This window comes from Rhinatrema bivittatum, chromosome 18 (assembly GCF_901001135.1).
Source record: "Rhinatrema bivittatum chromosome 18, aRhiBiv1.1, whole genome shotgun sequence".
In the NCBI taxonomy this organism is placed as follows: Eukaryota; Metazoa; Chordata; class Amphibia; order Gymnophiona; family Rhinatrematidae; genus Rhinatrema; species Rhinatrema bivittatum.
Window position 1 is genome coordinate 39,514,231 of NC_042632.1, and position 13,417 is coordinate 39,527,647.

The 13,417-nt window shown below is 45.9% G+C and overlaps 1 protein-coding gene across 1 annotated transcript in view; it reads right to left on the bottom strand.

Annotated features, from left to right (window-relative positions):
• GEMIN5 (gem nuclear organelle associated protein 5) overlaps nt 1-13,417 on the bottom strand; it is a 47,566-nt gene that overhangs the window by 7,973 nt on the left and 26,176 nt on the right. Inside the window, exons 17-26 of the mRNA XM_029583235.1 lie at nt 13,182-13,406; nt 10,552-10,674; nt 8,751-8,873; nt 4,496-4,579; nt 3,299-3,436; nt 3,023-3,170; nt 2,721-2,840; nt 1,933-2,143; nt 956-1,213; nt 411-573 (exon numbers count right to left, since the gene is read on the bottom strand). Of these exons, the coding sequence (XP_029439095.1) occupies nt 411-573; nt 956-1,213; nt 1,933-2,143; nt 2,721-2,840; nt 3,023-3,170; nt 3,299-3,436; nt 4,496-4,579; nt 8,751-8,873; nt 10,552-10,674; nt 13,182-13,406 (1,593 nt within the window). The remainder of the gene's footprint in view (nt 1-410; nt 574-955; nt 1,214-1,932; nt 2,144-2,720; nt 2,841-3,022; nt 3,171-3,298; nt 3,437-4,495; nt 4,580-8,750; nt 8,874-10,551; nt 10,675-13,181; nt 13,407-13,417) is intronic.

A 13,417-nucleotide genomic window follows, 5' to 3' on the forward strand; every position in this document is an offset into this window, starting at 1 on the left:
CCCTTGAATTCTACCATTTCTGCTGGAAACCTACCTAGGTGTCTTAGAATAAAAATGGTTTCTGACATTCCTTTCAGCCTCTCGCCCTTTGGCTTCATGACGACCGTTTGATCTTGAGGTTTTCATTCTATCCATAAGGAATATTTATAGTGCCACTAATTTGATTGGCACATGTCACTTTGTAAAACTGAAATCTTGGCGGGGGGGGGGGGGGGGGGGAAGATTATGTAACCACCTGTCTTAATGCATCAGAGTGAGAAAGGACAACTTGGTGCTGCTGGCAAACAATTTTTACTGTGGGATTTATTATACCTACAGTATCTGAATGTAATCTGCTGTGAAGTGCCAAAAAGTAGAATACATTCAAATAAGTAAAATAAAACATTGTTTAACATCTTGTTCATCTTTACCGTCTGGAAGGAGAAGGCAGCAGATTTCTTGCATCAGAGTAAAGTGCCCAGCATCATAGCCTCGGGTCACTGCCTTAAGCAGGGCCCTCACAGCTTCATCCCAAGAAGCGATCTGATTGCTGAGCACTGCCAGTGTCGTCTCATGCGATATATGGAACAGCAGCTGCAGGAATGAGAGAGAAATCACAAACTAACCACGATCCGAGAAACATGCGAGGGGGAAAAATCTTTAGAGGGATAGCCGTGTTAGCCTGGTATAGCCAAAATAACAGGAGCTGGGTGGCACCTTATAGACATTTCTCTTCTCTGGAATTTAAATCAGTTGATATTTGCTGAAGTTCATTTCTGATTTATGCCTTTGGGTTTAGGTGCCGGATTTCTTGATTGTTTAGATTCATGGGATTTAAATTTCTAATAAAAATCCGTTAACAAATGGGTTATATTTTGATAGTGGCCACTGCTTTGAGCAATCTTTTGCAGACTGGGGAAGTAGCCTATAAATATGCTTAGTAAATAAAACAAAACTGGTATATGAGAGCCCTTACCTGTCTAAGGCTTGTGTTTGGTGTCGCCGGAGGATGCTCGATGCCATGGAGCTGCTGAAATGCGGCCGTAGACTGGTCAATGGTATCCACTCCAAATGCTCTCTGCCACGCTTCCATCACAGTATCTATGAATGAGCCATCGCGCTCCACCACCCAATTGTGGAAACAAGGGGATGACAGGCTCTTCCACTCTGTTGCTACTCCCTCTGGAAGCCTCTTGTACAGCAGTTCACTGGTGCAGAAAACTAGCCTTTGACCCTGACAATGAGTGCAAAAAATCCCCAAGAACTAAGGTGCTGCAAAACTGATGATGTCCAGAATACACAAAAAATACAGAATGCGTATATTTATAGATCACGGTTTTATATATTTATAGTAATACGAAAATTAAATGCTATGAAATTGGTATGCAGGCACTAACTACTCATGTACCTATAAAGGCATGACAATGAGGAACTCTGCCCTGGATAAATGTAATTATCTGCCTACAAAACCCATTCGTTTTAGTTACATATTTTGCATCAGGAGTGGACAAACGTTTTGGTCCACAGTCGTAGTAATGATGGGTCTGGATGGGGTGAAACTGTTAAGTCTGGGGGATAGATGGGGAATTCCAGATAAGATATGTGCAAGGCTTTCGTACGGCCTGCAGTGGTGACCTCTTACAATTTACAGACGTCGCAGGTGGAAATGACATGCTCTCGCCACCACCATAGTCTGCCCCCTTCTGCTCTGGACCATTATCAGGAACTTCACAGCTATTTTACTGCAAGTGAGCTGGGCCTCGTCCCCAGTGATATATAATGTTCTATGTGCGAGTGATTTAGAAGCTACTATTCCATTCCATTAGGAATTTGTGCGACTAACCATAAATGATCTACGAGTCTAAGGTCTGTATAATGCTTTGTGTTAAAGCAAAAGGAAAACCATGGCTAAAATTAATTCAACGGGTAACGTAAATCACAAGAAGGACCAACCAGCAGGCTCTCCTGTTGTTGAAGAACCGCCTGGGCTCCCACCCAGTTCTTGGCAGAAAGCAGCTCCTGAGCACATCTGACAGAGAAGGATGCAGCCAGGTCCTTCTCTCCTGCTATCAAAGCCAGCTCTGCGGCAGTTTTCAGAGAGGCCAAGTCACCTTTCTTGGCCAACACTTTGGCTGCATCATAAGGGGAAGCAGCCCCTAAATAACTAATAAAAAAAAACAAAGATTATTAAATGTTGGCATGGAGGTCATCAGCTCCTAAAGGCAACGGAGAGGATGCCCGAATCTGTCAGGCTTGATAAAAGTTAATAAAAGGGAGGAAAACATGGAGAATGAAACCATTTGTTATGTTGAGGCATCGAGGGAAGGGAAAAGAAGCCAGGATAAAGAGAGAAACAACTGAGTTCACAATTACTAGAAGGCTGCCGATTACGAGGCGGCGTTATAAAAACAGGTTTACGATATGCCTTTAGAAGGTGTCTCTAATGTCCATTGTCATAATATGTATTTTGAATGTACAGCTAAAAGCAAAAGCACCAAATCATGATCTATTACAACTGAGAAAAATCAGTACAAATTACTCCACTACAATAATGTTAAGACAGTGCAGGGAATGCCGTGGTTGAATTACCAAACCTTCTCCAGTTATTTCAAACATAATCCAAAATCCCTGAAGCTGGGGGCTGATATAAATTCCAAGTTGGTCTCTTCTGTCTGGGCTCTGTGACCACTACATTTGACTTCCCGTAGCTCTCACGAGCATGTCCGAATGCTCATACCCACCACTTGGCTGCCATGGGATAATGTCCGTCTTTTTCCAGCACTGCCGCCCAGCATGTGTACAGATCTTTAAGCACAGGATCCTCTGGAGCCAGTCGAGCTTTAGCAACTGCAATAGCCTCCCTGCAACAGCAAAGCAAAAAAAAAAAAAAAAAGAACAGCCAGAAAAACCATCTCATTAACACTCAGCGATGACTGCCACCAGGAAGAGGCTAACAAAACAATCTCATACTGCCAGCGTGGGCAAGATGCTGAAGCACATTTTTTTAAATTTCTTGCAATGCATGCATGAAAATATTATGAACCTGTAGAAGTGGTTGGCTTTCAGGAGGTCCACGGCTTCATAGACTTTGTGAATGGAAAGGAGGTGAGAGGCTGCCTTGACATATTGCTCCTGGTAGCACAGCTGCTTCACATACATCTCTACAGTCCACAGCCACACCTGGTACCCAGCTGGGAAACACAAGATAACGCGACTCGTAATTAGACCGTTCAAATTACACAGGAGCCAGCACAAGATGGAAGACCCTCTCTACCACTCCTAGAGAGTGAAACCAGATTTGTGCTTATCGATCACATACCCATAGGTGACACCGCAAGCAACTGGTCAGTCAGTTCTCCCCTCTCTGCAGCAAGCTGGAGGGCTCCCTTGAGATCTCCTTTCCACAGCATCAGCTGGTGATGCAGCTCTGCATGCCCATTCTCCAAATGGTTCTTCCCTGTTGACAAGACAATAATTATTTCCCAGCTCCTGAAGGGGGACGAAGATAGTGAGCAATTCCTGGACAAGTAAGGTGTAACAAAGCAATTCTGATGAAGGAAACTGTTGTAGATCAAAGGTTTAAAAAAAAACAAAAAAAAAAGCCCCCAGCCAGCAACAAACCTCTGTCCTGGATATTCGCAGACTGCATGGTAGTGCTAAAATACTGTACCATTTGGCTCCAAGACCCTAATCCTGGTTTTTCTCTAGGCATTCGTTTTTGAGACCGAACACGACTTCTTCCAGCCATTCCTAATGAATTCATCATGCAGTAGAAGGCCAAAGGGAGCAGCTACTGATCTTTCCTTATGCTTTGATGGAAAAGACAACTGAAACTTCAGCTTGATCTCTGTGTTTAGGAATGCTCGAGGGAACAGCCGTCTGCACGCTATGCAGTTACTCGTGTCATGCGAGAGTCCCAGGCAGCATAGACAGAGCTCATGAATGATAAGGCTCGACATTTCATGCTTACATTTAGTGCGGAGTTTGAAGAGCTTTTTGCCTGACCTGATGTAGGAACCAGGTAAAAGAAAACTAATCTAATTTGTACATAATTTTTTTTTTTTATGAGGAGATACATGAAAATAAAAAAACACATAGAAGAGAAAAATACTTAAAAGCAAGTGGAAAGAGAAGAATAAAATCAAGATACTCAGGGAAAAATATTGCAAGTGTCTAGGAGAGAGAGCAAAAAACTTCCTTTTGCTTCGGTAGAAGAAAAACAACCAAAGGCTGTGTTTGGCGGCAGCAGAGTGGGACTACGCATGCATGCTCAGAAAGAATTCCAGGTTCATGATGGTGCCGCCCAATGACCACCAACGTATGTGCCTGAATTTGGTCTTACTTCTCCATGGAGAAAAATCTTTCCAGCAGAAATATCTAACTCTTGCCGCTGTGCTGGTAACTAGAAAAAAAAGGCAAGTGTTTGATGCCTCCACTATGGTTCCGACGACACAAAATCTCCCTGCTGCATCATTCGTTCATAAGGATAAGTGATCTGCAAATAGACTGATTCTACCTTCTGCTTCCATCATCTGGTACAGCGAAACACGATCTGTGAATAGTCCCAGGTGCATGGGATCCCCTGACCCACCAGTGCGATCTTCAGCCAGCAGTGTGGGAGAGAAAAGAGTTAAACACAGATTAAATATGCCTTGATTTCTTGCACCTCCCCCATTAACAGGAAGATAACGCAAAAGACAATTCAACATTTTGCCAGGAAAAAAAAAATATACAGGCTGGAGGTAATTTTCCAAAGGATTTATACATGAAAAAGTAGCACATATCCTAGCAATTTTCAAAAGTCCATATGTGTGTGTGTAAAACCTTTGGAAAATTACCCCCATACAGGAGGATTTACAAATATGGGTTTATTGTACATTTTGCACTGCAGAAGGGCTTCGGCCAAGAAAGCATTTATCATGGAGGCTGATGTTTGTCCTGATCACTTTTGGAGTTACCCAACAAAATCTTGAAATTTGAAAATGCCACCCCCTGTTTTTTGTCCAGGTAACTTATTAATAGGACTGAATTTACCCAGATGAAAAGAGGCAGTGATGGAGGAGTTGCAGGAGCACAGTTATGTTTTAGCCAGTGAGCACCGATATTCAGAGCTAACTGTCTAAAGTCAGCCAGGTAAATTTTGTTCCTGTAGTACCTCGGATCAGTCCAGACTCCTGGGGTTTATGATTCCCTGCCAGCAGATGGAGACAGAGAAAGTTTAACTGACACTTCTTCATAATCCCTGGTGCCACCTGCAGTTCCTCTGAATTGATCTGTACCCAAGCAAAAAAAAAAAAAAAAACGCTTGCAAAAACCCTTGTCCCGCTTGCAAGACACTATCGCCAAACGACCAAGCCTCAGGATTCCCTACATCCAGCTGGTAGTACCTTGCAAAAGTATGAAGCGACTTCCAAGTTGCCACTCTACAAACCTCCTGTGGCGAACCCAACTGAGCCTCCACCCACGAAGCCGCCTGAGACTAAGTAGAGTGAGTCCTCAAACCTTCAGGAATTTGATGGCCTTTGAGAATGTTTGTCAACCCAATAGCCTCCTTAAGCCCCGCGCAATGGTAGCCTTGGAAGCCTGGGTACCCTTCTTCAAACCACTCCATAAAATGGAAAGTTGATCAGACCTCCTTAAACTTATTCGTGACCTTGAGATACCTCAGCAAAGCCCTATAGACATCCAACAGCCTAAGCTCTCGCACATGAAGCGTAAAAGCATCCAATTCCAGAAAAGCCAGAAGCTCCACTGTCTGATTAACACGAAAAGCAGAGACCACCTTCGGAAGAAACCAGGGAACCGTCCGCAAAGACACACCTGAGTTCGAGATCTGAAGGAGCACGGAAAGACCACGCCTGCAACTCAGAAATCCTCCTTGCAGAACAAATGGTGACTAAGAAGACTACCTTTAGAGTCAAATCCTTAAGAGTAGCTCTACGGATAGGTTCAAAGGGTGCCTCACACAACCCTCGGAGAATGAGATTAAGATTCCAGGATGGACAAACTCTCCACACTGGAGGGCACAAATTCTTAACTTCCTGAATAAACTTAAGTACATTGGGATGAGAAGACAACTTGTACCCTTCAACTTTCCCTCGTAAGCAGGCCAGAGCTGCTACCTGCATTCTCAGCGAATTGAAAACCAGGCCTTTGACTAAACCTTCTTGAAGGAAAGACAAAATGTGAGACAACTAAGACCATAAGGCCTGTACTCCTTTAGTCATATACCATGCCTCAAAGACCTTCCAGACCCGAACATATGACAATGAAGTCGACATCTGTCTAGCTTGCAGAAGGGTAGTTATGACTGCATCCCGGTATCCTCTCTGCCTCGTGGTGCCTCTCAAAAGCCAAGCCGCTAGACAAAAGCAATCTTCCTGGAGTATCGACCCTTGCCCCATAGCTCTGCAACCTGTCTAAAGTCTCTCGAACCGCCCGACACTTTTCAACGACCCGCAGGGGAAGACTAGAAATAGTTTGTACACCCCGTTCATAACCTAACGCATAACTGTCTCTTATTACACTGAGAACCCACTGATCCTGGGATTTTACGGGGAGACCTTGGCCTACTCCCCGTAAAATCAAGCTAGATGACCCCCTATAAAGGGAATAAGAGTGAACCAGCCTCACCTCATTGTGAAGATTTTGCCCCCATAACTTCACCACCTGTGGAAGTTCTGAAGGGCCTACAACCACCACGAAAGGACTTACCCCCAGGCCTACCTCAAGGAGAAAATTGCTTCTGCAACACTGGAGCTCCTCTTGCATGACGAGACCTCCTGCCTTCTCGAAAATACACACAAGACTGAAAAGACTGCTTACTTCTAGGCTTATCCTCCAGCAACTTGTGAACCTTATTCTCACCCAGTTGCTTCATCAATTTCTCCAGGTCTTCCCCAAATAAAAGATGCCCTTTAAAAGGTAGCGAACCCAATTGGAACTTAAATGACACATCCGCCGACCAATTGCGCAGCCACAATAACCACCTGGCTGACACAGCGGATTCCATAATACAAGACAAAGTTCTCACCAAATTGTACAAAGCATCTGCTATGTACGCGACCGCCTCCAAGCATTCTGCCTTAATCTCATCACCAGACTTTGCTTGCACAACCTAAAGTCATTGCACCCAGCTCAGACATGCCCTATGCATGAAGCTGGAACAAATGGTGGCCCGCAGAATCAAAGCAGACACCTGAAAGGATTCTTTTGAGGTGGATCTCCAACTTCCGATCCTGAACATCCTTCAAAGCGCCGAAACCGCCGCATCCACTTTTGGAAGAGATAAAAGCTCTAAAGTCTGCTCAGGTAAGGGATAAAGCTTTGACATTGCTCTTCCCACTCTCAAACTGGAGTACTCTATTCTTGATCCACCATCTTTTTCACGGACTTATAAGGAAACGCAATTGGGGGGGTCCCCAAGTCCATCTAGGACTGGATCTGCCCCATCCATGTCAGAGTCTTTCTGAGGGACTTTTATCCCCATTCCTCAAGAACATGAAGAATCAGAGGACCCAACTCTTCCCTCCAAAACAAATGGAGAATCTTGGGGTCATCCCCCTCCAAAACCAGAAGAACCTCCGAGTCCTCCTCCGGGACCACGGCAACTGCCTCAGAATCAATACCCGGATGCCTCGACAACGTTGCCCCTGAATCCCTGGTGGCCTCCGGGGATCCAGCAGTGTCATCTGAATCATTATCCACCTTACCCGGGCCTAACAAACACTGTACCCCGGAAAGCCATCAGGTTTGTAGCCAGGGATGCCAGCCCTGTATGCTGGTATCCCATACCTTCCTGCTGCATTAAATAAGCAATATGGAGCAGAAGGATAAATTCAGGGGAAAAGGAGCAGGGAGCTGATGGAAAAATAAAAACTTATCGATTGTAGAACTGCATGTTTTTGCACCAGTTACCATCTGCTGGAGACAAAGAAATACTGAGGAACTGCAGGTGGCACCAGGGATTATGAAGCAGCTTCAGTTAAACTTTCTCTGTCTCCATCTGCTGGCAGGGATGCATAAACCCAGGAGTTTGGACTAATCCAGGTACGTTCCTCCAGAAGTTACATTTCAGGGGTTTTTTTTTCTTTTGTGTTTTTTTCTGATAAAATGATTTGCTTGTTTACAAAATCCATCACTGAAATGTATAATCAGAGTTATTTATTACATGCTCCTCCCCCCCCCCAAAAAAAAACCCAAACACTTCTTGAAGCATGGCACCCCCATGCCACTTGCCTATCTGTTAAGCTACTAACCAACAGCACCACAGCATTCTCACCATAGCTGAATACCATGTATACAGCTAGAACGCACACCCTTTAATATTTCTTTTCAGTCTGGCAATTTCCTTCTCTTAGTCTTCCAGATGAATTAGAACCACCTTCTATTGAGCTACAGTGCCATGGGCTTCAGTCACAACCACTTGGGAGCTTTCCTGTAATTTATAACAATCCCCCAGCCATTACAGGACTATCCTTGGCTAGGAGGCATAGACGTGGCTCCCTCCACGTACATCTACAGTAAGTGTCACCACTGAGCGATGGGCGAGACTCCCTCCGGAGCATCCCTAGCCTCAGTCAGCCTAGGGCACGGAAGGTCAAGCCCGGGTCCTCTGCATGGCCGCACACACACTGCTACTGTCCCGTCCCCCGAGTGCACATACTTAATGCCAAGCCCACTTCAGAGCATAAACGTGCATGCAGATCTCTGAGCCATACAGATACACCCTCCTTATCCCATGGAACATAGACATGTAGTGCCAAACATACTGTTTGAGAATATGGATGTCGCCAGTGTCAAACAATCCTGGTGCAGTTCCTCTTTGGAGCGGTGATCCATGGATGTGCTGACGGGTAGCACAGAGCGAGCCTTCTTTTTCTTCCCTACGATATCTGAACAACAACAACAAAAAAATAAAAAAATAAAATACAAAACCCACACAACAAGCTGACGTGAATGGGCTAAAATATATATAAACAAGATGAAACCAAATCAGTACATACATATATTTTAGACTGAAAAATTTGAAGAAATGAAAAATAAAACTCTTATAAAAAAAATTTCACACCGCTGGGAGCCTAAATTTAGGGAGCTAAAAAGTGGGAATGGGGGAAAATGACCATGAGTGGGGTCAGGTTGGCAGACATTTAAGGGATCCACACATTATTTATTTGGATTTAGATCAGGCCTTTTCACAGGTACAATCAGGTGCAGCGGGGACTCACAATCTAAGTCCAGGATTCATCATTCATTTATAATTATAGCGGAATGATGGCCCGTGGGGTGGGGGGGGGGGAGCGAAAGGATGCGGCGGTGCGTTTTCACCTGCTGCGGTTACGGCCAGGCCGCACACTCTTCTCCCAGCGCCTCCCCCCCCCAATAGCACCACGGGAAAAAGTGGTATTTCCCATGGTAGTGACGGGCCATAACCCCGCCCACACTCCTCCCCTTCCCCCGATTTAAATTATATCGCCGCGATAGTGTCATCGCGGTTTAAAGAACGACCCCGTAAGTTTGTACCTCAGGCAACGGAAGATGAGGTGACTCGACAAGGTCACAAGAAGCATGAGCAATACTTTCATCGGCCCTAAAAGGCCTCACCCCCTTAAAGCCAGGAGTCCCCAAACTATGGCCCTATAGAGCTCATTTTTCCAGCCTGCCTTCCTGTTGTGGGATCCACCCCTCAGAGGAAGGGTTTTGGTTTTTTTTTCTTGTCCATATGCAGTGTCGGTGGCAGCAGAAGACTGGAAGGGTTTCTCAGGCCCCGCCCAGTGGAAAGAGAAGACGAGACGCAGCAAAAGTGACAAAGGTTGGCGGGGTTTGCCAGGCCCCACCAGCAGACGACGTGTGGTGCTTGCAAAGGAAAAGCTGGCAGGGCTTCCCAGCCCCCGGGAGCCCAAGCAGAGCCACCTGACTGCACCACGGAATAGAGCAAGACCAGGCCCCACCATCTGAAGGATGAGCCAAGTGAGATGGGGAGTGGAGGGAAGGTGGGGGTGCGGTGAGGTGGTGAGATGAGAGGGTGGGATGGGGAGGAGGCAAAAGAGGAAGGTAAGAAGACAGAGAGAGAGAAAGAAGCAAAATGAGAGGGAGGAGAAGGAAGTAAAAGGGAGAGGCAGAGTGAGAGGGAAGGGAGAAATGTGTCATATACACACATCTGGAAGGCAAGGGTTGCCATTTTCCAAGAAATCAGGACTTATTGACACTATCTGTTCCCTCCTTGGGAACTCTGCCCCCCTCTTTCCTAGCACTTTGTCAATAAAAGTAAAAGACATCCCTGCCCCCCCCCACTGCTCAGCAGCCAGTTCTGAGGGCACCCCCCCCCCCCCAACTCTTGCTCAGAGACCTAAGACTCCAAGGGGAGTGGGGGGAGGGGAGACCTGCCAGCTCTCTGGGGGGGGGGGGGGGGGGACTTGAAATGTGGCCCTTCCCTTGAAAGGTTTGGGGACCCCTGCTTTAAGCAATGACCATGATTCCCGGCCCCAGCCAGGACGCGAAGGACCCGACTCCGGTATGAAAGCAGGGGACTTCCGCAGCGCTGCCACGTTTCACGCCGAAGCAGAAGAGCACCTGGTTTCTCTTTTCTCTTCTCCTCTTTCGGCTGTTCCTTCTTGGCAAGAATGTTTTTCAGGCTGGGGGAAGGCCTCTGCTTCCCAGACCCATTTTCCGGGAATGACGGGGGCTCTCCGCACCCTGGAAGGAGTCAAGGCATCGCAATCAGCAACAAACAAAACAGGAATGTGAATGCACAACACGACGGATGCCCCGAGCATTAAGCTTAGGGCTGCAGGTTAGTGGAGGCTTGCATAGAAATTAGGCTTTTCGGGGTATTTAAAACTATTCTTCCCTCCCAAAAAGTACTTGTTTTTCTGTGCTTCTGTAACATAGGGCGGGGATATTTAAAAGCCATTTCTGTGGCTAAAACAGTATTTTCCCTGTAGAAATGGCCTGTTATAAAATCGCCCACCCAACACGCAGGGTAAACCTGTGTGCATGTCCCTTGTTCATGTGCAAGTTTACCCGGACTGAGCGGAAGCACTCCCGGGGCGAAGTGGGGACGGGTTTACTCTTATGAACACACACACATAGCTGGTTTCACGGGGTGTAGCTAACGCTGGTGGGATATACTTTCAAAGCAGACGAGCCGGTGAATTTTCAAAGGAGTTCTGCATGTAAATGTAACCTACTATCACAGCAATTTTCAAAAGCCCACTGACACAGGTAAAGGGCATTTGCACATGTAAAACCCAGCTAAGTGTGTAAATGCTTTTGGAACTCAGGTTGATTTTTAAAAGCATTGCTCGCGCAAAAAAATGCCCACATCTATGTGGGGCCACGCGTGAGCAAGGCAGATTTTAAAAAGCCGCAATAGACGCGTATGTGCCCATGCGTGAGCAAGGAATAAGAGGGCGGAAAGGGGAGAGGGCATGGGCATTCTGGGGGTGTACAACTCCAAATTTAAAAAATGAAACCTGCAGCGCCCGTACGTTGGATATCCAAGTAATTTTACTGCTGCTCCTGATGAGGAGCAGGTCTGTAGATCTCGAGTTTAAGGGCTTATAGGACAGGGTTCAGTGTGCAGGATGAAGAACCAGAGGGGGGTCTGAAAGATCTCGCCATTAACTGGACAAACTGGTGGACCAATTGGAAAACTGGGAATGGGCTTTGCATGAGCATATTTTAAAATTCGCAGACATAAATGGCGACATGGTCCTATTGAAAAACACGTGTGCGCTAGCCGTGCTCGACTAACCTTTTAAAATTAGGAGCATACTTACACGTGGGTGGTGAACCTTAGAAAGGAAAATTGGTTCTTGCCTGCTAATTTTCGTTCCTGAAATACCACAGATCAGTCCAGACAAGTGGGTTTTGTATCCCTACCAGCAGATGGAGGCAGAGAATAAAAACTTTTCAGGCACTGCTACTTAACCGAGAGTACTCCCTACAGTCCCTCAGTATTGACCTGTACCCATGACTACCTCACCTCAGGAAGTCTCAACTGGGGGAGGCACCTTTAGGTATCACCGCAAGAGAGTGGGGCTCAATTTTTTCTCCAATTTAAATGTAGAATTTCTCCTTCCAAAAAGTACAGCAATCCCCATAGGGAGAGGTACATCCACCATCTGCTGGAGACGGAGAAATACTGAAGGGCTGAGGTCACTGCAGGGGTGTATGTAGGGTGACATCAGCCTTGAAATCTGACAGTCTCCATCTGCTGGCAGGGGAGCATAAACCCATTGGTCCTGAGTCCATCTGGCTAAACACTAGGAAAGGGCGTTTTTGCTGCCCAATTTAGGCATGGTATTTCAAAATTACCCCCTTATTATAGTGTTGGAGGGGGCATTCTACTGTTCATTGATCTGTAATTATTTGGTACTTGTATGCAGCTTTTACAGCAGTATAAAACTCCTACTTAACAATGCTAGCCATAGATTTTAACTTTAAATACAAGCAATGTAAAATAGGTTTCCACCATTAATCCTCAAAATGGGTATGTTTTTAGGATCCAAATTTGATGGCTGAATGCAGCGAAAGAACAGAATGGTTGAAATTGCCCATCAAAAAGCTTTTCATCTAGGTTTGCAAAGGAAATATTTTCAAACTTGATCTCTTTCTCACACATGCTGGCAAGATAACAGACAGCCTTATCAGCTACATCATTTGCACAGAACCGCGGCATTGCTGAATAATGAATGCTGATTAATAGTCTATCACGTGTCCCCTTTTCTGGAATTTGATCCCCTTGCTGATTTTATACAAATTGCACTGTTCGCTGCTGGCCACCCCACCCCCTAAACACCACCCTGCTGGGGGTGAGGAAAGGGAAACATAAGTGGCTCCTTCTGAACATATTCCCACAGCTCTGAAGTCCTGACAAAACTACTAAGTTTAATTAACCTCTCACAGAAGTGTTTCTGTTAATAATTCAACATGCTTACAAATGCCTACAACGGTTCAGAAGCAACATCCTGCCATGACATGGAGGGAGATGTGGAACTCTGGGGACTTCTTTTGAGAATTATTCAACACCAGTAAGTGTGAATATTTTGCTGTGAATTTGTATTTCATCTCTGGCAGCTTCATGCTAGTTTTTTAGTCATGCAGCAGCACACATTAGCCATTCCCTCTGGCGTCACGAACTTCAGAGTGCATCCGATCCGATGCAAACACGCAGAGGTATCAACGCGCACAAACAGTACCTTGCAAAGAAATCTCATTGGGGCTCTGCTGGTCTGGGATTTCGTCCTCGTCTTCCGGCTCCGAGGTCCCATTCTCCGCAGGTACCGCATGCCCCCCACCACTCTCTTCAGCGTTCGCCATTTCACTCGTCTCCTGCTTGCCTTTGCCGGTCAGCTTTTTCTTCTTCTTGGCTTTGGGTTTAACCTGGAGGCTTCGTTTCTTTTCTAACTCCATGCCCTTTTTACCTGCACAGGGA